Consider the following 24,763-nt stretch of genomic DNA (forward strand, 5'->3'; position numbering starts at 1 on the left):
GTCTCTGGTGCTTCCACACACATACAAACTTTGAAAAAAACAAACATCCATGCTGTTTTGAGTGAGATACGGTTTCTGAATGTGTCCTGCCTTCAGTCTCCGGGTGAGCTGTTCAAAATCTGCACGGCTTTCTACGTCACTAGCCAAAACGAGGGGCCTAGGGGGCTAACCGTTAGCATGTTAGCTCGTTCTCAATGGCAAAACACTGCTACAACGCACAAATTCACCCTAATCTACAATATAAATTGTATAGAACTACTTACATGTCCCTGTTCTGCAGGTATTCCACGCAAAGTTGGAAGTGCGCCCTCGTTTAGAAGAAGTCTCCCGGCTAATCCTGCCTTGTACTGGCCGAAGTTGGAGAAACAGCTAGCTAGCTCATGTAATGCTTACCTAGCTACTGCGCATGTGCGACTGACAACAAAGATGTTACAGACGTTGAGAGGTCTCACTCTGTAGCTAAAACAGAGACCTGACACAGGGTGAAAAGAGGAGCTGCAGAAATGTGCAGTACAAAAAAAATATGGTGTTTTTTGAAAATTAAACCATGTAAACCTATTCTGATACAATCTCAAATTACAATTATGAACCTGAAAATGAGCATAATATGGCCACTTTAAGCCCCCAACGTCTCCTTCCAGGCAGCACTAGGATTAGGCAATGGTTATGATTATGGTTAGGGTTATGGTTAGGGTTAGGGTTAAGTTTAGGTTTAGGTGCCTTGAAGTCAACGGTTGCAGCGCTGCCTTGAAGTCGATTAGGCAATGGTTATGGTTATGGTTATGGTTAAGGTTAGGTGCCTTGATGTCAACGGTCGCAGCGCTGCCTGGAAGGAAAAGTTGGGGGCTTAAAAAACACCATAGAGCGTGATACGCTGTATCAGAGAAGGGTTCTGGCAGTACTTTGCGCCAGTAAAGATTTAGAAATTAGTAAAATAAACGGATTTCCTTGAGAGGAATGCGGCTATGAAACGTGTGTAAATCCTTTTGGTCATAATATAATAATAGCAGGAGGGGCCATATCAGTATTCTAAAACTGGAAAGTGGCAATGGTTTAACTGGGCAGAGGGCAGTGAATGTGCTTGTGTAGATCATGGATGTGTAATAAAACCGTGTAGATTCAAACCACTTCCTAAACCAGTCACGTGGTACTTCGGATGTCATCAACGATTCAAGGCCAAATCAAAATACAGTCAAGGGAGAAGCCCATAGAGAGTCCATGAAAGCATCAGAACAAAATATTTCAGCAACGTTTTGCTCCTGCTCCTACGCTCATGGACAGCTCCTACTCACTCGAAGCCTCTGCACAGAACGTAACATCACTAGTATTTGGCCACACTGTAAATAAATATGCACGCGTTGGAATTCAAGAAATCTGCCTTGCTATCACACTCTGGCTACGCTACACAACACCAGAAATCCAGAAGTATTTGAAAGTTGTAGAAGTAACTAAGCATTACTGATATTAACTTTGATTTAGAGGATAACACGAGAAGCACCAGCATCCACATGATAGATACTAGAATGCTGATAATCAAATGTAGCTAGCATACTGCACATGCATCAACACCTACTGTAAGTTAGCAGCTAGCTAACTATAAAAGGTTAGGTTAAAAGACTGGGTTTGGGTTAGGGTTACATCTCGTTACTTATAAGGTGAGTCCCATCTCCATGTATAATGAATTATAAAGTAGATTATTGCTGCGTTTGGCCTCATATTTATTAACTACAATGTTAGGTTGTAGCAGGGTTCAAATATGCGTCTTATTTGTTGACACAGTATGCTCGTGTTGTCATGCCAGTTACATTCGGTTTCAACATTCTAGCATCTACCCAATAGTCACATTTGACAGGAAACGAGACAATAAGAGATCTTTTAACATGATTTATTATTCTACAATCGAAAACATCACAATACACATTTTCTTATTGGTAAATTATCACACAAAACACATTCTTACTCTTCTTTTGCAGTATCTTTGCTGTTGCATGTAAAAATTATCTTCAGCTTATCGTTAAACTAGGCTATTTGTTGTTTTGCACGTAAGCCCGGCTGAAATCAAACAGAAATAAGTTTAAGAGTGCAAGCATCAAATTTAAATTGTACTAATAGCTCATCAGATTTCAAGTGTAATGTCAAGTAGCCTTGGCAAGGCTACAGAATGCAAGAGAAAAAGGGAGAATATTTAAAGGGAAGCTGTATGGGACAAATTAGGGATAATGAGAGGATAATGATAAAGAACGGATTAGAGACAAGAAGGAGGGAAGTCAGAGAATTAAAACAAGCGGGAAATGGATCTAGAAGAGAAGAGAGGAGAGGAGAGGAAAATGGTGGAGAGGGTGAGCCAAGAAGAAAAAAGCCTATAGAGAGAGGTAAAGGTCAAGAGAAAAGAAAATGAGGTAAGAAAAGACAATGAGGAAGCTGAGTGGGAGAGGAAGAGTAGGGGGAAAGGTCAGAAGAAAAAATAAAATGACAGATGGAAAGGCGTGATCAAAGAAAAGGTCGGAAAGAAAGAAAGGAGTAAAGAAAAGAGAATGAGTTGGCACACGTTTAGGCCATTACTGTTCCCCCCTGCATAACCTATGACACTGTATGAGTGGGTGGCTAGAAGGTTAAACAGGTATTCTTTTATGTAAAATGTTATTATATTTTAGTCCTCAGATATTTTTTTGTTTTCTATTGCAACTCATATATATATAAATATGTTTTACCCCTAAACACATAAACGTCTCTGTGTATAAATGTAATTATGGAAATGGAAGACTCTTACCTCTAAAGACTTGAAAAATATTTATATATGTACAAATGAAGCAGAACATGACCATTGTATAATATTTCATAAATAGGTAACAATGGCATGAGACATACTTTTATCATAAATGAAACCCTATTAATGTCTAATAAAGTAATTATCACACACCAGTCTATCAATCAACACTTAATATAGGATAAATCCATATCATGTGGTACACGATATGAAAGAGAAAGAGAGAGATCATCACATGCATGCATAGTATAATTCCTTATAATCCTGATGTGGGATTTTCAACACCATAACATAACCATAACAAGTAACTTGCTGATGATTGGGTTCTTAAAACACTGAGAATGGAGTGTCATGAGGAGTTTATATATGTGTTACTGTAGATGTGCGGTAGTTCTCGTTTCATGTTGGCTCCCTCAGGTCTGCTTTTAGCTTCAGTCTTTGCCAAAAAGAGAGATTTCTAATAATATTTGAATACTTACTGTATATTAAATTGTACAGTTCTTAACATACTGAATTACATGCATGCACAGTTACACACACACACACACACATACACACACACACACACACACACACACACACATACAGGTAGACACAGCAGCTGAGTGCAGATGTTAAGAGTAGGCGTGATTAACATGAGGAGATATTAACACCCTTGACCTGAGCAATACACAGCTCTACGCTTGAGAGAGGCCGACACACAAATAATTTTTTATATTTAACATTATACAACATCTAAACAAAAGAACAGGACTGCAGGGTCAGATCCAGGGAGTTTGGAAGGATCCTGTGTGTTTGTGTATGGTTATATATAAATATGTACAATATATGCATATGTACTTATAGTAGGCTATACATGAGGGTACTGTTGTGCTGATTAGAGAAGGGGAAACATTCTAGGCCTGTGTAATGGACCTACAGTATATGTCTTGTGTGCCTCCAGGAGCGAACATTTCACAGTCATTGTCCGCCTTGTTACGCTTGTGTATGTGTATGTGTGTGTGTGTGTGTGTGTGTGTGTGTGTGTGTGTGTATACAGTATAGGGATGTAATGTGGTTTGAAGCTGGAAGGCAGATTTGCTGAATTTGAAATAATTGGCTTTATCCAATGAAGCCTCAGAAACCACACACACACATGCACACACAAACGTGTTCATACATATGTTTATGCACACAAAACACAGCACTAACACAAGCATACACACTTGGGTGAGAAGGAAAGAAGTGCAAAATAAATAATTGAGAAAAACAGCATTTCTCTTGTTATTATTGCTGTTTGTGAAATCGCTCACTCGGGGGTTGTGAAAGCTTCTTCTCATTCTCTGTGTGTGTATGTGTGAATGCTCCACTAGTGACTGCCGCATCGCCGACCCTGTGACACCACGTCATATTAGGCTCCCAGTGAGGCCTTGTCAGAAGTACGGATTAGAGCCAAAACAAAAATAAATAAATAAATATAAAGGAGAGACAACGCGGGGAATGGGGGGAAGGGAGAAAGGAGAAGGCAAGAGCCAAAAGAAGAAAAAGGAGGACGAGAAGGACGAAAAGATTTGACAGGCTGTGAAGTTTGCTCATTAGGCATATTTCTCTCCGATGGCCCAGTGTGAGACGCTCAGTCTGAGTGTGTGTCAGCACTTGCACAGTGCAAACCATGACAGTGCACAGGCTGGTTAAAACAGGCAACAACGGTCAAGACACACAAATTGAACTGATACACAGCAGCTCTACTCATGGTGCATTCTAAGATAGCTATCAGTGGAGGCAAAGCCTGTGTACTTCTAGGAAAATGGCTGCAGAAGATACTGCTGACACTATGAATGCGGATGTGGATGCCGCTTTAGGGCTTCAGAAATGTGTCATTATTACTATTATACATGAGTGATGAGGGTAACAAGATCAAATATATAAAAAGGCTAACATCATTAAATGCCAACAAAACATTCACTAGAAGCAACCATTTCCTGTTTGTTTGGTCCCATCTCTCTATTTCTCCTTGTTAAAACTTAACATCGTCATGGAAAAATCATTTATCAATGTGTGGACAGGGGACTCAAAACTCAAAATTAGGATGGGAATGACTGTGCCACGTTTAAAAGACAATGCTTCTTTCAACATTACTCACACAGTCATTTTAACTTCACCAGGCAAACCACACCCTAGAGACTGACACTGCTGCTTGTATCCATTCAGATCTGTTTGACATTTCAGTGATTAGTTACTCGCCTTGCATGGTTTGGTTTGAGATGCCACAATGATGAAGTTAAACTTGTGGAGCAACACTAGAGAACGTATCACAATACTTCAATTAGGAAAAGTGAAAATAGTTTAGGTTTGGTGTAGATTTGAGCTGACTAATGCCATAAACAGAGAAGAAAATATATGTATATATATATATTATTCTGGCATAAAATTAAGAAAAGGGAGTACTCGTTCAGCTGGCAAGCAAGATCTGGGCTGCCATATCACTGTAATGCATTGTGTACGTAATAATATAATAAATAAATTATCAATTGTTTTCTTTTAAAATTGATATTTTTCCATAAATCTAGCATGTATATTGTCCTGTATAAAAAGCACATTTGACACGGAGGGTCTTTTTTGACACAATACTTCAAATCTTTGGTATCCAGGCTTTTGTGCAAGTTTGATGTTGTGATACCATTCTTGTGCTGAAGTATTGGACAAACCCCTATTGACCTAAAAGAAATGCAAACATTTACTGAACATAGACAAAATAAGTAGACTTTTAGTGCTAGTTTGCCTTCCTATCTGCTCTGAAAACTCTTTTCTACCAGTCCATCAGTGTGGCTAGTGTGTGTTAATTTCCAGGAGCCACATATTCAGGGTTAGTGTAGGAGAAGCCAAGGAAGTCGTCCTGGTCCAGGTTCATGATGACGAGCTTGTCTGTCGGCGTCAGGTCCACGGGCATCTTGGTGAACTCCTTGTCAAAGTTACAGGTGTCCCGACGGTTTCTCTGCAGGTGCAGTTGATGAGATTATGACGGGGAAAAGGTATGATGGGAGGAAGAATTGAAGAGGAGGAGGAAAAATAAAAATTGTTGGAAGAGAATGAAATGGATTGAAAAAGAGAAAAAGAGAAAACATTACTGTTAGATACCTAGTACAATATCATCTGCATAAAAGCGCAAGTCATTTTCATTTGAAATGTTTCCTTTGTTAATGTTAGAGGTAAATATTTTCAGATTGTTTAGTACACCGTCTCGTTACAATTTCCTTTCAAAGGCTTTTGGCTTGTTGGCATGTAGCTTCGTTAATGCAGCTGTATTATTGTCAATATGACTCATTGACTTAGGACTATTGTTATAGGAATAGTTCAGCATTTTGGATAATACGCTTATTTGGTTTCTTCCTGGGAATTAGATAGACGAGGACCGATAACACTCTCATATCCGTCTGTTCAATATAAAGCTGGAACCAGCAGCCAATTAGCTTAACTTAGCCTAAAGACTTGAAACATGGGGAAACAGCTAGCCTGGCCCTGGATCTGAAAATAACCAAATCCGCCTAGAATGAGGTGGGAGGTGAAGACATGCTTTCTAGGGCTGGGTATCGTTAAAAAATGACGATACCAGTACCAATATCAGTCCCCTTGAATACCAGAGTACTTCATTTAATACCTTTTTTTCTACTTAATTCATTACTCATCATGTGAATGGAAGCATCTCAGCATGCTGAACTGCCCACACCGTCAAATACACCGTGCTCAACTTCACCACACCAAAATCTGTATGGGTTTTAGCTGCTGTGGTAGCAGGCCAATCCCAAGTCATATTAAATCGAAGAATGCTTGTGATGATTGACTGCGAGCAAAAACCATACAAATAGTAATTATTTTGTAGATCTGGGTACAAAATGAATGCAGGAATCGTTTGCCGGTATCGTTTGACTGGAGAAGGTTCAATACAACTTGGTGTTGGGTTATTTCGGTCGATACCTTAAAAGGTATTTAGTACCGATACTACCTCTACCTCTTTCTAGTCTAAGCGTAACTAATCGACTGCAGTCTCTAGCTTCATGTTTATCGTACAGACACGGGAGTGGTATTGATCTTTTTATCTAACTCTCGTCAAAATTTCCAAAAATGTCAAACCATGATTTTGGGCTACTTCGATTTTCTTTTGATGATTAGAATGTTTTCAAAAAAGTGAATGCAATGCTACTGTAAATATCTTGCTGCAACAACCCCACCGAATCTCAGCAAATGTGTAATGTGTAATGTGTAATTATTTTACAAACCTTACAACACGGTTATATTTGATCTAATAATTTCTTAAATGAATACCATCACCTTGTGGCAATGGTGTTTGCACCATCTGACAATGCAGGAAGCTGTGTGCTGTCAACACTATGACCCAGCATATTTCACATATAATATGTAGCATATAGAGTGAATTTAAAGTGCTGTCCTCGATTCAGACTTTTATGTTACTTCCCTTTTTTCTCACCTGAACATCCAATCTCTCCAGCTAGCAGCCAATGTCTTTTTTAAAAACATTATCTCTATAATGCCAGGATAGTTTTACAGCTCAACAATGAGCCTCCCTTTGTCCACTGTGACAGGTACAAGACTACAGAAGACATACCACACCTGACAAGAAGGATGTAGGCAGAGGTGCCTGGATGTGCTAAGCAATGGAGTGAATCTACAAAAATGCAGCTTTTCTTGAGTTTGAACACTGAAAAATAGGACAGCGGTAAATTCGGTCAGCCTGCTTCGATGCTGCTGGTGTGTGGGTTTACATAGAAAATAATAGGAACAAACACAGCACCCTCCTCTTGTCCTGTCTTTGCGGTGACGGTCCCTTTTGTTTATGCTATTTGTAGTCAGGGCACAAACTTGATGTGATAATGATTTGCTAATGTTAGGATGCTACAAGTAGCACCTGTATGAATGATGACAGACGAAAGGAAAATAAAAGATAGAGATACAAAAGATTCATGGATATGATGAAACAGGAAGAGGGGTAGACATCTCGTGCCTTGAATAAAGTTCAAGTAAAAGAATCAAAATGCCAAGTGGCGGCTGGAAACCCATACTAGAAAGATCTCAAAACATATATATATAATATATTGTATATTTAATATATTTTAGAAAAAAAAGGGGGAGAGTGAGTGGAGGAAGTGCAGATAGAGATATGAGATAATATACTAAGAAAGAGGGATAAAAGAAAGATGCTCAGCGACATGAAAGAAGACAATGAAAGAGAGAGAGACAGGACTAGAGGCAACTGTGACTTTGTGAAGGATGTGAGGGGAATCTGTGTGTGTGTGTGTATTTCTAGAGGGTTTCTCTGAGGCAGGGCATTGTTAATGCTTGGCTCAGTTTGTGGATGGACAGAGGAAAGAAAAAATCGAGCTGGGTGTAAAAGATGGAGGAGTGTACAGTATGTTAGTAAGTGGGGGAGGGGCAAGTTAGATGTGGTAAAAAAGAGTGGCTGCCATTTGATTCACTGACACTGATATATTCATACTTTTGGCGAGTTAATTCTTATTGGGACTACCCATTCTATAGGCACTCATGGTGCTGTTAGGCTCTGTGTGTAAGAGCAAACACCAAGGTTGTATTCACACACACACGGTTATATCTGTATGCCATATATGGCCTGGAGGATGTTCTCCAAAGAAGGCGAGTGAGGAGAAGCATAGGCTGTGTGTGTAAGATTGTGTGTGTTATGTCATTTGATTTCGCTAAAACTCGTGGAGCAGGATTGTTTAGGGGCATCCTACTAGTCTATGTCCAGGACAGGTACAGATTTTTGATACCTGACGGCTCGTTTAAAGACACAGTTTCTGAATACAGGCAGTGTGCACTTCTCTGTGGATTGAGCGTTTTGATACTTTCACAGTATTTATGTAACATCTTTACCTGCTTTATAATAAAAAAAAGAAATGGATCTCGCTTTTCGCAATATGGGACCTTTAATCAATGTGCTCTGTTTCTAGATCTCTCCAGAACAGAAAAAAGCAGTAGATTATAACTCATTGGAAACACCTGTGTGGGCCTTCATGCCATGTTCATGTCATAAAAGAGTTATCGTAATTACGAGTTTCCAAGTCGTAGATGGCGTTTACATCAACATCTAAGTCATAATTAGGACTGGGAAAGCTTCAGTTTCAACTTGAAATGTCTGAAAACCAAGCAAATCTATCGTTCAATATAATTAAACCTAAATTTAATGGATATAGTGTTATATTAGCAAGGTTGTACAAATTATTTTTAACTCTCACGCGCAAACATTCTGCACATATAGCATTTATTTAACTATTTGTTACTTTGAAGGACTGTGTCTCAACTGCTCTTTTGCTTTTTTGGTTGTCAGTGGAAGGATATTCTCAGCTGTGGTTGCCACAAGAGGACCCTGTTCGCTGGAAACTGAGGTGACCAGAGTCCTCTTGCAGAAAGAGACAAAACTAATTATTAATGTGTGTGGACCATTAAATGTGGGATAAATTACTGCGGGCAGATTTAGTCCTGAAAATATTTTTTCAGGACTAAAAAGAAATATAATCACAGATACATAGAATCATGAGGTAAAGTGGGATAAAGAGAGCCGCAGAGAGGGAGAGAAGGAAATGGATCAAATAAAAGCTGGCCACATAAATATTTACATCACGGAGCAAGTAGCGGTCACAGAGAAAAACACACAAGGGTGATATGAGAAAATCCACAACCATAAATACATCCATAAAGTCAAGAGTCTGAGCCTCTAACAGCATGTACGTTTGACGAATAATAACAATAATAATAAAATAGCTGAAGCAACAGTCCAACTCGTAGCATGAAGAAGAGGAAGGAAAGAGGTGAAGAGAAACAGAGAAAGGACTAAAGAAAAAAGAGGAGAATCTAGCAAAGTAGATGTTGATCGTTGGCCCAAAGTTGATACAATCTTGGCTGATTCTACTTTTTGACAAGAGCTAGGCAAAGGATGGTGGGGTCAGAAACAACAATGAGAGAGACAGAGAGGGACAGGAGAGCTTTCAAAATCACATGGAACAACAAACCAACGTTGCATCTCCTACCTTCATCTGCTAACTCTCCTGAGAGGGGCTCCCTCCATCCACAGGGACACACCTGCCACAGCTGGCCCAGATCCACCTCACGTTCCTGGGCATGATATTCACTAGAACGCCTCGTCTCAAGAGAGGCCTGGTACAACACTTAAACAGTGCTGTAATTTCCTTTCGAAATGATATATCAGAGATGTAGTTTTGTGAACTTTAGTTTTATTTAACTTTGTCAGTCTACAGTCAGTACAAACTCCGACTTAGTAGCCAAACATCATTAACATTAACAGAACTTCATTTTGAAACTGTAGTGGAGATCCCAAAGTTTCCAAAGATAACAAATTTGTCATTTTGGAGAGATGTGTATAACAACAAAATTGATGGAATGGGGCAGCAATAAAAAACACGAAGTCTTGGGTTTGAATATTTCACTCAGTGTAAACATAATATAGCTTTGATGAAGAGATGGAACAAGCTGATACATAATGTATGGTGTTGTCAGACAGCGTGGAATAAGATGACTCTTATAACCTTAATCCCATTTTAGTGGACACTGTATGTTAAAAATACAAATGCACACCTACATAGGTGTTTTAAATGGGGGTTGATTAGACTTGAAGATGTGGGGAGCTATGCTGGAATTAATAGAGTAGAATAAAATAACAGTCTGGTCATACGTTTCTTCTCATCGTGTTTATATTACTAGAGCCCCTTTCACACATGCACTGCAACAATGAAATTATTAAGACATTACCCAAAGAAGCTCCATGTGAGAACGCAAATGTCCGAAAATCAGTTAGACCGGACATTAAACAGACTTTACCTTGCCAGCGCCCTCGTACAAAGTCAGTGTAATGACCGATTGAGCCCATATGTGACTAAAGCAGGTCGTTGTGTTGAGAATTCACAGCGAGCGAGTGAGCGTGTCGATGACTTTTCTAGGTGAGAAGAAGGGTGATTTACATGAAGACACCAACTGACGTCTAACTGGGGAGATGACAAGATTAGGGAACTTCTGTCAGTTAGGGGCACACGTCAAAATCGTCAAACAACGTCAAGGAACGGCAAGAGACTTGTTTATGACCAAATTAGGAACAGACTACACGGCCGTGTTGTAATCCAGGTCATGTCCTGCACCCTGCACGCTCTCCGGGTGCCACCCTTCGCCTAAACCAAACAAAGTATACTTCCAGTATGTGAGTACGCATCTGACACTGACAATCTGCTGTTGTGTGCTTCAAGTGATGTGTGAAAGGCCAATTGGGACATTGTCCAAGGTTCATATGAGAAAACAGTTTCATGGAGCTAACATTTGCTTAATTAGCTACCTAGCTGAAGACATCCGTCAGCGTAAGTTGTCATTTCAGCCGACGATATCGATGATCGTTGGCTCAAAAGACATTGCAGCAGTAACTAACAAAGAGGCGGGGCTTAGCAAATGTCAGTTAAAATCACCATCACCATTTCTCTGATAGGAGTTGTTATCTATCAGTATAGTTGGAATACAGCATAGTGAAGGATCCTGAAGGAATATTCTAGGACATGTTATTCATCCACGTCATTACTCACTATTGCTGATCGATAAACTGTCAAAATCAATGTCACTCAACTTATGACTTGCAGTTAAGACCGTTTATCTGACTGGAAACATAAACACAGGCATCCCAAAACCTTGTAAATTCACTGTGTACACAGCTGAAGACTATGCATACAGTTATTTAACACACACACACATACACACACACACACACACACACACACACACACACACACACACACACACACACACACACACACACACACACACACACACACACACACACACACACACACACACACACAGCTGCCAGCCATGTAGGCCAGCTCATAATGTGTTCCATCTCAACATGCTTCAATTGCAGTTACTGCTGGGAGGCAGAGAGACAGAGATATGGAGAGAAAAAAATATGCAGCAATGGACATGGAGTGAGATAAATATCAATGGCCCTTGGTATAGATGTATAGATAGAAAAGTTGGAATATACAGCAGCATCAGGGCAAACACACACATGGTTTTCAAGTCACTGTGTTCCAGAGGCAATGGTTTTAATAGAGAAACATGACTGAGTCTTTAATTTAGTCTTTCCACCTCCATTCTCTCTCTCTCTCTCTCTCTCTCTCTCACCCCATCTCTTTTCAGTAACGAGAGGATTAGCGGGAGACGAGCCTATGTCAGCTGAGGATGCGGGGAGAGTGGGAGGCACAGAGGAAAGGGGAGGTGAAGAGGAGAGGAGGGTGAATGAAAGGCGGTATCGAACGCTGACCTGTTTTGGGCTGATAAGCGCAGGCTGCTTTGTGCTGAAGCCACTGGCTTTAATTTGGGGGCTGCAACATTTGGAATTAATTATCACACACACTCCAGCACTGCTGCAGCTTACTGTGTACATGGCTATTACATCCACTCCAATACAAACTTTATACAGCTTATGTGCTGGAAGTTACTGTTACACAGGAGTTTGTATTGCCGTTATGATAAATTTGCATAAAATACAGCAGCAGCACAATGTTAGTATACAGTTAACAAAGAGGTATGTAGGGTATGCCTTCTGTTGAGAACTGTATGGGCAACAAAGCAACAGGAAGCTGTTCTTTTTCAACACTAAAATATAAAGAACAGCACGTAAAACGTATAAGCTACAAGTTGAAGTTGAAAGCAGTAACCACGGAAATGCTTCACTGATTACATTTCATTCCACACCCAAAGTCGAGGTGAAAACTGACTCTTCAGCCATTTGCTAAGAATTAATTATTTATCTATTATCTGACAATATCAATCTTGGATGTTATTTTAGCTTGCCTGCTAATCAGCTGGCTAATTAGTTGACGCGTTCTGTGAAAAAGAGTACATAAACCTTGTCCCTTAACAAGAATAATTATCTGCTCAATAAAATGAAAATGAGACAAAAGCTAACTTTCAACAGTGTAACATTAAAGCTAAGTATTCCAGACAATTTTAAGTTTCCATATGTATGTATATCTGAAAACAGACTTAACAGCTAGCTTAGCTCTGTCTTCACAGGAAGTCGCTGCGCCTGGCCAGAAACACGTCCACATACCTCCACGTAACAAGTTTCCGTTTTTCCATTTCCATTTCTGTACAGAGACCTTTGGATAGAGCCAGGCTAGCTGCTTTTTTCAGTCTTTTGCTGCCTTGAAATGGAACTCGCAAGCTGGTGGTTACGAAGTGGTGTACACAATATGCTTGGCGTTCAAGTGGTTAAGTTAAAGAACACCATTGCTAGGCAATGGCTGTCGGTGTCTAGAAACTATCGAGGCTAACAATTTAGCATGTCAGCAAGCAGGTAACCTAATGACATAGGAAAACGATAAGACCGTTGGGAATATCAACATAAAAATTACGAAGAAAAACTCTATGCGTGTGGCCAGTTTGCTCAGTTGGTAGAGCGGGCGCATATATGCATTCCTTGACGCAGAAGGTCCAGGGTTCAAATCCGTGGTGGTCTTCCTGCATGTCTTCCCCCCCTCTCTCTCCCCTTTCATATCTCAGCTTTCCTATCGAATAAAGGCAGAAATGCACTGCGCAACTAAAATTGCTTCACCATTTCTTGAAACGTCGGAGCATTCCAAAAATTTCCACCTATGAGGTTGTGGATACAACAACAAGAGCAGGGCATTCATATGGACTCTTCTCATGAACACGGTAAACACGACCACATTTGAAGGCAGCATTCATGCTAATTTAAGCTTACCATCCCCTGGCTTTAGCTTCATATTTAACAGACAGATATAGTGGTATCCATCTTCTAATCGAACTCTCCGCAAGACGTGAATAAGCAGATGTGTCCAAAATGTCAAATTATCTAAGCACGTTACATGGCTGATGTACACAACACATGAAACAACCTAGAGGTCAACATTTCTTTGGTTTTTAGATATAAACTTTTCATTACCCATTACCCATTGTGAGTTAAAAAAGCAACAGCCTGCTTAGGTGGGACATGGGCAAGGTGTGTCAAACAATTAAAATTGTTTAGGTTGTGGACAGTCGCACCCAAGTCAGTCCCTCCAGAAAAACGCGATTACGCGATCACATAATTCAATGCATAATCAGCCAAAGGCGGCATATTGATGCGGTGGCCGCATTTTTTCAAATACGCCGCACTTTCGCCGCATAAATTACCAATTTCCGCGCAAAATATGCAGGGCTTGCATGATTTCATAATCCCTGCATTTTCGTTGCAAAAAAGTCACATATATCTTAGCAGAAAGTTTAAAAATGTTGCGTTTACTTCACACTATTCATTTTCCCCTGTTGCCATGGGAACGTTATGAAGGAACGTAATTACGCGACGTGAACATTGAAAAGCAGGGTGTTGGGGGAATCACTTTTTTTCTCCTTTTCATCACAACGCAGTTTTCATAAGTTCCTGCAATTTCATCGCATAAAATTGCATAAATATCCCGCATATTCCATCGCATTTTTTATGAAAACGTGCCGCATAATCAAGGATTTTTGCCCGCAACAATCAGAAAAAAGGACTGGAAGGACTGCCAAATATCCTATTATTATTTCGAACAAACGCTAAAACTATGCAAGCCAGATGTCACACTCTTATAGGTCACATGCTTCGACAATCCGACCATACGGAAAGAACTTAAAAGGTCATGTTGACTAACTTCATTAAAGTTGAGCCTCGCTGTCGCTGGCATAGTTTTTCTTTTCCCATCAATGGATTTTCAACCTCACTTGCTTTCACCAGTCCTGTGATCACAGTCAGAACCTTTTCAGTAGATAAGGACATTTGGTGTGTTGCACACGCTGTTTTTCCATCACATTTTGCCACGGCTAAGAAACACTGCTTCTAGTTTGTGTCGGTCCTTGTAAACGTTATATTGAACTAGGGATAGTTAATGGTGCAAGATCCAGTAACCCCTATTAAAATGTGCAGCTAGTCAGAGCAGCAGCAGCAGCTCGACTACAGTGGATTGCGATCAGCTTTAGAGGCGCCGTGAAGCGGCTGAGTGGCTCAGCAGGGCTGTGTGTATGTAGGCCGTGTTCTGCATGTTTTTTCCTTTAAGTCATCAGACCTACTCTCCCCCATCAGGGAAAGGCTCTTATGATAAGTGGCAGCCATGAAATATGCACAGCCTGTCGTAGCCGCCTGCCCCGCTTCACAGAGCCTCGTTTTGCTTCCTCGTCCCCTCCCTTTCTCCTTTCCTCTGTCTCTTCTTACTACCTCCTCCTCTGTTCATTGTTGAATTGATCCCCTCTTCTTCTCTTTCACCTGTATTCCTTTTTCTTTAACCCTCCATCATTCTAATCTCTTTCTCCTATTCTTTACTCCCCACAGCGACTTTTTTTAATCACATCAAAATGTAGGCTACACAGCGGACATCATATAAACACAAAAACAACAGCAAACACCCCCTAACACATCTTTTAAATCCTTTATTTTAGATATGCCTGTTTTTCCTGGAAAATAATAATAATAATAATTTTGGCGCATTGAAAGCATTGTGAGAAGTATTTTCTTAGCACACACAACAGTAGCTTGGATCACACTTTGGAAGCTATGCGGACACAGAAAACATAAATCACCTTAATATGTTAATTGTATATAAATCCTAACTAATAAAAAGGTAAAACAAAAGAATTTTTTCATGCAGAGTTGATTTTGCTTCTCCTTCGGCAGGAAGGAATCATATGTAGAAACAAAACCACAAATCCTGGAGTAAAACTCTCATCCTTTACAATACTGACCACATGGTGTAAATATCAACATTTGACACAGTTATATATGTTTATGTATATATACTTATTTGTAGTTGTTATAATACAGGTGACACTGACCGTAATATTGACAATGGAGGTACGGCACAGATAATGGAACACAGATTTTGCTTTAGGTCATACAAACACTGTTGTTGCGTTTACATTCAGTCTCATAGTGGACAGACAGGACCAACGTTATCCAGATTTTAGTTAAGACTGTCCTTAAATCAGGGACTTTTCCGCCTCATCCATTAATCCAATCAAAATGTCAAAGTTACTTCAGGGAACAGCTCTCAATGCCACCAAAAAGGATAATGCAAACATGCATTACAGGGGGCTGTGTTTGAACATATTTTGATCAGTAATTAGACAACTAAAAGAGAACTAAGCCAGTGCATGGTTTTCAAGTCTGAATTCTTGGCATTCCCTCAGCTTTCAGCTAAACCTTCATGTGGCCCACTTTATAAGCAGAGCACAAATCACCACAGTCCTGCAAAAATGATCTCTTTCAAATGTTTCAATTCTTTTTTTAAATTGCAAATGACATTTTTCACTTTATGTTATGATATTCAAAAGCTTATGCCAAACTTGAGTCAAACTGTCTTTGTTTTATCTACAAATATAACTGTTGTTATCAGAAAATTGTATGTGAAGATCCATTGCCTTCTGCAATAAAGTTGAAGCAAATACTTTAGGAAAACCCTGAATTACAAATTTTCTGTTTTGAAAAAAATCATTATTTTTCTAATTCACTATCGATCACCTTGGATACATTGATCCCTCCTCAACTTCCAGTAACTTCCATACTGCAGATATTCTAAGATATCTGTTACTATCGTCATGATAGTGTCCATTACTAGTCACGCTTGTGGAAACCACAGTGACTCCCACGCCTGTTAGCACGAAAGATAACCGTTCAACTGAAATACCCGTATGACACTGTGGCTTTATTCTTCTTCATGTCACTACAACTGATGAACATAAGTGAACCTGAATGTGTGATATGAGGACGCACTTCAGCCACTTCCACACGTTAGCTGCTCTGCACTGAAGTGTATAAGGTACTGCCATCTTTCTCTCTGGCTGGATAAATATGCCCACCAATAAGCTTCATAACCTCACAGCCTCTTGCATGTGAATTAACTACAGTCCAAATCTGAGCCTTCTGAAGGTTGGTTCAGTACCAATGCAGCCTTCCGGTCAACAAAATTATTGCTAGCTAGAGGAAACAAGAGACCAAGCACACACATGTTCCTGCTTCAGCAGGCCTAGCTTTAACCTGTGTCCCCAATTGCTACTGCTGTGAGCTAGGATGGGAATTTTTGTTATTGCGCATGGAGATGACTATTTGAAAGACACCAATCACATTAAGTTGAGCCTCAAATCCTTTCCCACATAGCCAAAAAACTAGATGAGAAATGTAGAGCTGCATGAAATATTGGAACGCAGTTTGAAATCCAGCTAGTGGCCTTTTCTTCTACCACAGAAACTTTCCCCAGGCTTGGGAACTTTTTTTGAAATGCTTAGGTACTGAACCTGCATTTTGAAAGCAGCATTACATTTTAGTTTCCAGGCCATAGAAAATAACTCTAGTACTGAGGTGGTTCTTTCCAGGAACTATTGAGGTGGACTTTGCAGTACTTATTGTCAATACAAGCTTTAAGATACTGACCTGTATACAGCTTTCATTAAGACTCCATGTAAGCACTAATTTTCTCTAGTATCACTACTCTTTTGCTAACATCAAAACCTAATATTATTTGCTAATTTTTTCAATTTCAGTATCACGAATTCCTTCTTCTGTACTTCCATCCTTTCTCATCTGTGACTTGCGGAGCCACTGGTTGGAAGTAAAGTGGATCATACCAAGACTGCTTGATATGAGGGGTTGCAGACACTTACCATGCAGACAAATGTAAACACAAGGCTAGGCAAGGCGCTGGGAATGCAGGTATTGATACACATACAAAAATGCAAAAGCAAACGTGCGTATTCATTCACATTCACAGTACTCGTTCGCACACATATAAAACATACATGTGCACACACATTCGTTGTGAAACGCCTGTTATCTGAATCATGCTTTTGTAATACACAAAGAAACTAACTGCTAGTCTCTTTCATTGCTTATATACTAGATAACAGAAAATGAGAGTATAAGAAGTAGTATTATCCATTTAACGGACTCAAAGCCTATATAAGGACTGCATTTCCCAACAGCATTTTACCATCATTACCCCAGAGCTCGATAGCAAATAAGACACATAGAAAATCTGATATTTGTGGTCTTTTGTGGCACAAATCTTCCACTGCCTCAATGGGTAAAATAATACACCAAATTTCATTTTCTTTTTTAATAATACATATTTCGAAAACCATTAAAAAAACAGCCACACAACAGCAGCAGAGGGGTGCAGAGATAAGATGCTAAAATGCTGCTGGGAGACAAAGTCCAGGGCTATAATTGATATAGAAACTCATGCACAAGTATGTGAAGCATTCCAGTTTTAGCTAAGATAAGGATAAACGTACAGACACTACTACTATTACACATTGAATAAAAAGCACACCAGAAGTACAGGCCAAACTCAGAATGCGCTGAAGTAGTCGAGGAATGACTAAAAGAAAAGTTAAATCACAAGTTCCACCAGAAAAAGTAATAAAATGGAATCCTAAAGCTATGTTACATGTGAATTATGCTATTGTGTATTTGTGTGTGCTGGGGGGGAATCATGACTCGACTACTAATCTGTAGTTAGGTTGTATATGAACTGCGTTTGTGACAATGCAATTCTTTTTTTTAAGAATCATTTTTGTCCCTCAATTTAAAGTTTGGATTTTAAGGGTCACCATTCATTTCTAATCCTCATTCCGACGAGGTCTGGTAAATTAAACACAATTTGTTCACACTGAGCAACAAGATTGTGGTGAATCACACTTCCAAGCTTCTTCTTCTCTCAAAAACAAAGGTTGGAGAAAGTCACTGACTCTAGCTTAGTAACATTTTGACCATGTAGAAGCATGGAAAAATACAGAATTTGTTCGCTGTAATTATCTCAATTAAAACCATTTTTTTTCCCCGGAGCAGCACAAGAGCGCTACATGCATTCAGGCAATTGTATACTGCACATGCACCCTCAGAAGAAGCCAACACATCATTCAGGTTGCAGCAGCAGTGTGAACAACAAATATGTGTATATGTGTTATTGTTTATATGGCATTTCTATGTATCAGTATTAAGTCATGGCTTCTTGGTTCTTGTAACTGCACAAATCATTTCCAGGATATTTAAAAATTATATGTTTGTGTGTTTCTATGTTCCGGGGTACACAGGGTTGATACTGGGGAAAATGATTATGTATATGTTTGTGTGTGTGTGTGTGTGTGTGTGTGTTTATGTGTCCGTGCATGAGCTGAAATCAAGCCTGCTCGGGGGCAGTGGTGGTAGGGGCAGTTCCTGGGAACTCAGGGTTGATAAAGGAGAATCCCTGGAACTCGTCCTGGTCCAGGTTCTGAATCACTTCCTCATCGGGAGGGGTCAGCACCGGCGGGTGGCGTGTGAAAAAGCGGTCAAAGTTCTCGGCATCCCGTCCACACTGTTGAGGAGGGTGGGAGGGGGTGGGGTGTGTGTGTGGGGGGGGGGGTGATGGAGGACAAGGAGAGGGGTGGATTGGGAAGGGGATGAGGAGGGATGGAGAGGAATGGATGGATCGGGGAGGGGTTTAGGGAGAAAGAGAGGAAAACAAAAGAAGGGGAATGGTGGGTTGAACCAGGGTGTGAGATGACATTACTTGAACATGGTTTCAAATATCAGTAGTTGGGGGTGAGCTTGATTCAGCTCTCCATGTGTGTTCACTAAAAAGGTAATGCTTTATTACCTTTAAAGTGATACAAAAATACCACTCTGAGGAGAGAATAAATCAAGCAGGCCTCGGGCATATGCTTTCCTCTTTTAAATATTTGAAACATATTCAACTACAATTTCAAAACAGAACAAGGTCACAATCAAACGTCCTGTGGCAGTGCACTACATTGGATTGGTCATGCTAAAGTGTAATGTGTGGAGCTGTGACGTTTTGTATAGAGCATTTAACTCAAAAAGCATCCCACCATGGCTGTAAGTTAATATTCAAAAATAATTTTCCTTGGTATTGCATCTAGATTTTTTGGGATGTTTTACTTGGATTTAATTGGGATTTCTAAATAGTCACACAAGAAAGGGCTCAAAGCCATGAGATGATTATGGTGTAATTGAGGGTTAATTATATGCTGCAGCTGTGCTGAGATATGATAAATCAAATCAGCAGCCAGCTAGTATGCAAAAGAGCATTTTTACCTTTCAATTTTTGCTCAGAAGCCGCACAATTTGAGAAAATATTTTATTGAATTTCAAGATGTTCTATACGTGACCATTATGCCATCATATTAAAATTACATCTACTAATTGAAAATGTTGTTACTATTTAGAATACAAATTTAGCAATAGTAGAAGATCAACTATCACTATCCAATCAAACTCTTGGCTACTTACTTAAGAAGTGACAGATGACGGGATTAAATCATCTGAAATTGTATTGCGCAATTCACATTAGGTAGAAATGTGTTTTCTCGAGAAGCAATTTGGAAAAAATAAGTCATTGTTCATTTCAGACCACTTCATTTCCTCGTTCTAAACCACTGGGAAAACAAAAAGAGCTTATATACTCGAGAGTTGCGCGTCCATCTAAGTACATAAAACAAGTTATTAATTTGAAAACTATATTTTCCCGACAGTATGCCTACGGGGACTTTGGGCCGAGCTATTCCTTTTTTTCCCCATCTCCATCACTGTGCTGAGCTTTAATTAACACAACAAGGATTCAGTGTCCTCTGACAACATCACCCAGAGGAAAACTACAAACTCATTAAATCTCTGTAACTCGTAAAACCAAATGAAATTAAGCCAGACTGTTTATAGTTTGGGGAAATATGTGAAATGAGAAATACATCAGGGTCAAATTGTATTTGCAGCTAATTACTCGCGTTTGATTTAACCTGTTTGGGGAACCAGATGGAAAGAATTCGCCACATAGGGAAATGAATTTAAGGCCACAAAGTTTTGAAGTATCAATTCAGTACAAACACCTTAGCCAAGAATTTGTCAGCTGATGTGGTAAGCATCTTGCATATTATACCCTCATTAAAGGCTAAATACTTTTTTAATACTAGGGATGCAACTGGGTTGGGGTTTTGATAAACTGGCCCTTTGAAAAAAGAAATGCGTTTATTGTATTTGACTTGAGCCAAACTATAAGCCTTGTACATTGTGAGACACAAGAAAGGGTGACATTTGATGATTTAAAAACTTTTTTTTTGAATAAAAGCGGTTATACTTTGAGGTTTCTATTGACAGTAGTGCACTGCAGTACAGGTGTCATTTGAGACTGAGACCCAGCGCATGCAAATAAACAGAAACAAACATGAGAAAAACTGTGAACACAGAGAGGACAAATAAAAATGTGCAAGGACAGATGGGCTGATGCATGGCAGCAGTAAACAGCGAACAGACGGATGGAGCGGTGGAAGGATGGATGGAGTCGTTAGGTGCTGGATGGATTCACTGATTGACAACAGAGTGCTTGATGGACAGACAGATGAACAATGATAACTTAAGACAATGGCTGTAAATGACCATTCTTTATCTGTCGGATGAAGGAATAAACTAACCAGGTCAGTCAACCTGTCCGTTAGTTGCTCAGTCGGACAATCACCCCTTTAACCAACCATCAACCATCAGACTCTTCAAAAGCATTCACAGTGTGAAACCGTCATCTGTACAAAAACACCATTGCATACCACTCTGAGGAAACATGTTTTTATAGAGATATAGGGAGCCCCTCTTTAAAACAATACACACATTGCTCACAGGGACGGACTGGGGCTAAAAAAAACAGCCCTGGACTTCCTCCCGAATAGGCCCATCATCCGGCCGTTCGCCCCTAGCCGCGCACGACAGACACTAGCCAGGATGTCCCGATACTATGCCACAATACTGTAGCCTATCAGACAAGGTGTTCACAGCAAGTAACATCTCAAAACCAACGATGATAATTGGGGTTGTGTTTATTAATGAAGCCTCAGCCTTCAAATAAAAAAAAAAAAAAAAGTACAATGCAATCTGCACATCTGCACTGGAAATAAAATACAAATAATGAAATGTCACTGGCTACAGAACCCCCAAATTACACAAACTTGTAATTATAAAACATCTAATCTAAAAACAGGTTTTTAGGCTTTTGCTGAGGGTGGTAAGCAAAAAATTGCTCCAGGCTGTGACTATCTGACTTGGGCCGTTTGAAATATTGGGATGTAGAGCATCCTGGGACATCCTGGCACTTCCTTGCACTCTCCCTGTCATCTTTTGTGCTGCAACTATCTTCAACATGAACAAACAAATGATTATAAAGATAGGTTATTAGCTATTATTGATGATATAATATGTTTTGCTTTGTGTTAAAGAATTAGCATTGAATAACCTATTTCATATTTTGTCAATGTCATATTACACTTTTGATTCATATTAAGGCTGTGAAATGATGAAAATGACTAGGCCCTATCAATTTTGTCTGTGAAGCTTTCACAACCAACCACCAGGTCTTTGCCAGTTCCACAATAGTAAACGCAGATATGAAAGACGAGGAAAAACTGCACTCTGATGGACGACAGACAGAAAGTGCAAGCTAGGATGTTTTGGTTAAACTTTTGGTTACATTTGGTGAATTATTTAGCCCCCTTCCCTGTTTGTTATCACGTTTAGAGTGGTACCAATACATGCCTGATGTTTTCCCGTTTAATTCAATACCATAATCTTCATCCTAGCAGCAAAAGTGAGCTCACTACAACCTAAACACGTTAAGTTTGACAGCACTAAATGGCATGATAATTTTCATAATCATGATGCACACTCATGTTGAGCTGACTATGCAATTCGCTAAAATAGGTATTAGCGCCCCCTGATGTTGGCTGTTAATATCGCTTTATTAGACTTTTTTTGTGACTGCCGTTCTGGACTTTTTCCGAACGCACAGATTGTCAGTCCGTCCCTGATTGCTCACCAAAAAGATCAAAGAACCACCTCACACTCAACTTGTGCGCAGGGTAACACAATGGTTCTTCAAAAGAAATCTGAACCTTTATTTGTTCTCAGAACAAAGAAAGACAGAAAGAGAGAGAGAGAGAGAGAGAGAGAGAGAGAGAGAGAGAGTGAGTGATAGTAAGCCACAGCCCAGAGAGGTGAAAGATAAGAAAGATGAGATCAAACGGAAAGAAGAGACCGATACAGAAGGAGAGAAGAAGAGATCAGACGACATATGTTAGCAGTCACATCAGAGGACTCTGCAGAAACACACCTCAGTGTTAAAACACAGCCAGGTCCTAATGGTGACCTCTAACACCCCACCCATACACACAAACTCAAATACACACAGAAGCATGCATTCAAACAGCTTCAAAAACAAGCACACGCGTGCGCGCACACTAGCGCGCACGCAAGCGCACACAAACACACACAAACACACACACACACACCCAGCGGGCCAAGACAGCTGCATAAAAAGCTCAACTCAGAAAAATTCTCCAGCAGCAGTGTGGCCTTAGGCTGTGTGTGTGTGTGTGTGTGTGTGAGTGTGTGTATGTGAGAGTCTTAGTATGAGATGACATCATTCTGACTCTAGTTATGATCAAACTAATTTTGTCGTGAAAAAAAAAAAAAAGCACAGCAAAGAAAAACACAAACACCCCCAGTTGTTTGAGGACACTGTGCCCTGAGCTTTACTCTAAACTCAGTCTAACCCCACCAGAAGCATTTCGGCTCATGCACCAGGCGACTGCACCAAACTGGCGACACCAAGGTAGAGCTTCAGTTTAACAATCAACCGATCAAACAAATGTAAACTCAAAACTGGTCTCCAAAAATCGAAAAATCATCACCACCTGCCGTTACCGTTATCTTCACCAGTATCTTCTTCATCATTAGTGTCGTTCTCTTTTTTTTTTTGGAACCGTCATCGCCAACGTCTTGACCTAATTCAGTGTCGTCCTCATCCGACGCATATTCATCACTGCTTCTTTCTCATCATCATCATCATACTCCTCCACCTCCTCCTCTTCAGTATCACCATTATCAACATTTCTGGTATTATTATCATCACCACCACCCCTGCCCTCAGCAGCATCACTTCCTGACTTACCTGTGTGCATTGTCCGGAGGAGGAGGAGAAAGAGACAGAAGCAATCACATTGGAAGAGAAAAGATGAGTAAAATAACAGAAAGAGAAGAGAGACAGGAAAATAGAGGAAGTTAGACACAGAAAAACATCATTCTAAGCAGCGCCTTTGCCGGGAATTTTACCACTAACGGTGGCGCTTTGGGCGACTCATTAGCCCCTTCGCACCACTTGAGGGGATTGCATTTCCTTATTTGGGATCAATTTGGGTTCAGTGGGGTCAGACTTACAGCTCTAGGTTTGAATGGCGGCTGCACTTCCTTGTTCTCCAGTTTCTCCCAGTCCATGTAGCGGAAGAAGCTGTGGTCCCTGATGTCTCTCTCCCCCTCCGGACCACAGCCCAGTCGTTTCGCTGGATGCTTCGTCATCAGCTGGACTCAGACAGGAGGAAGAGAAGAGGAGAATTACTGTATGTCCCTCCTTCCTTTCTACCCTGCCTCATGGTACATGTGCGTTGTTCCTTTTCCCCTATATTCTCATGCCTACTCTTCATTGCTGATTTCCATCACGACCTCTTCCTCTCCCTCCCTCCCTCCTTTTCTCTTCTCCACCTTTCCTTCACTATCTCCTCGTTCCATCCTGATCTGAAAATATTTATCAAATCGTTCTATCTTTCCAACAGGCACAGTGGTGCTTTGAGCTAAATGCTAACATACTCACAATGATAATGCTAACATGCTGATGTTTTACATGTACATGTGCAGGTGGATCAACAGTATTTGGTCATAAACCAAAGTATTGGACAAATGTAGCCTAGAAATCTAGATGCAGCCAGGGTCAGTCTAGCAACTCTCCGTTGGCTTGCGAGCTGGAAAAACCAAACTCTTGTCAGGCCAATCACATCGTGTATAGAGTCGGTGGGCGGGCTTAACATAATGACGGCAGAGTTACAACGGTTCCGCATGAATTTCTTGCTACTTGAAAACAAAGAAGA

General features: G+C 40.2%; 1 protein-coding gene across 2 annotated transcripts in view; it reads right to left on the reverse strand.

Moving 5' to 3' along the window:
• Positions 1-1,870: 1,870 nt before the first annotated feature.
• Positions 1,871-24,763, reverse strand: part of LOC120574177 (protein kinase C beta type-like) — a 108,585-nt gene continuing 85,692 nt past the window's right edge. Inside the window, exons 16-17 of one of the 2 annotated variants that reach the window (XM_039824382.1) lie at positions 24,060-24,200; positions 1,871-5,741 (exon numbers count right to left, since the gene is read on the reverse strand). In XM_039824382.1, coding sequence (XP_039680316.1) covers positions 5,586-5,741; positions 24,060-24,200 — 297 coding nt within the window. In that variant the 3' untranslated portion in view covers positions 1,871-5,585. Of the gene's footprint in view, positions 5,742-15,224; positions 19,162-24,059; positions 24,201-24,763 lie in introns of those variants that run through there. The other variant, XM_039824381.1, reaches the window with a different exon arrangement.

This window comes from Perca fluviatilis, chromosome 15, assembly GCF_010015445.1.
Source record: "Perca fluviatilis chromosome 15, GENO_Pfluv_1.0, whole genome shotgun sequence".
NCBI classification, from domain to species: domain Eukaryota; kingdom Metazoa; phylum Chordata; class Actinopteri; order Perciformes; family Percidae; genus Perca; species Perca fluviatilis.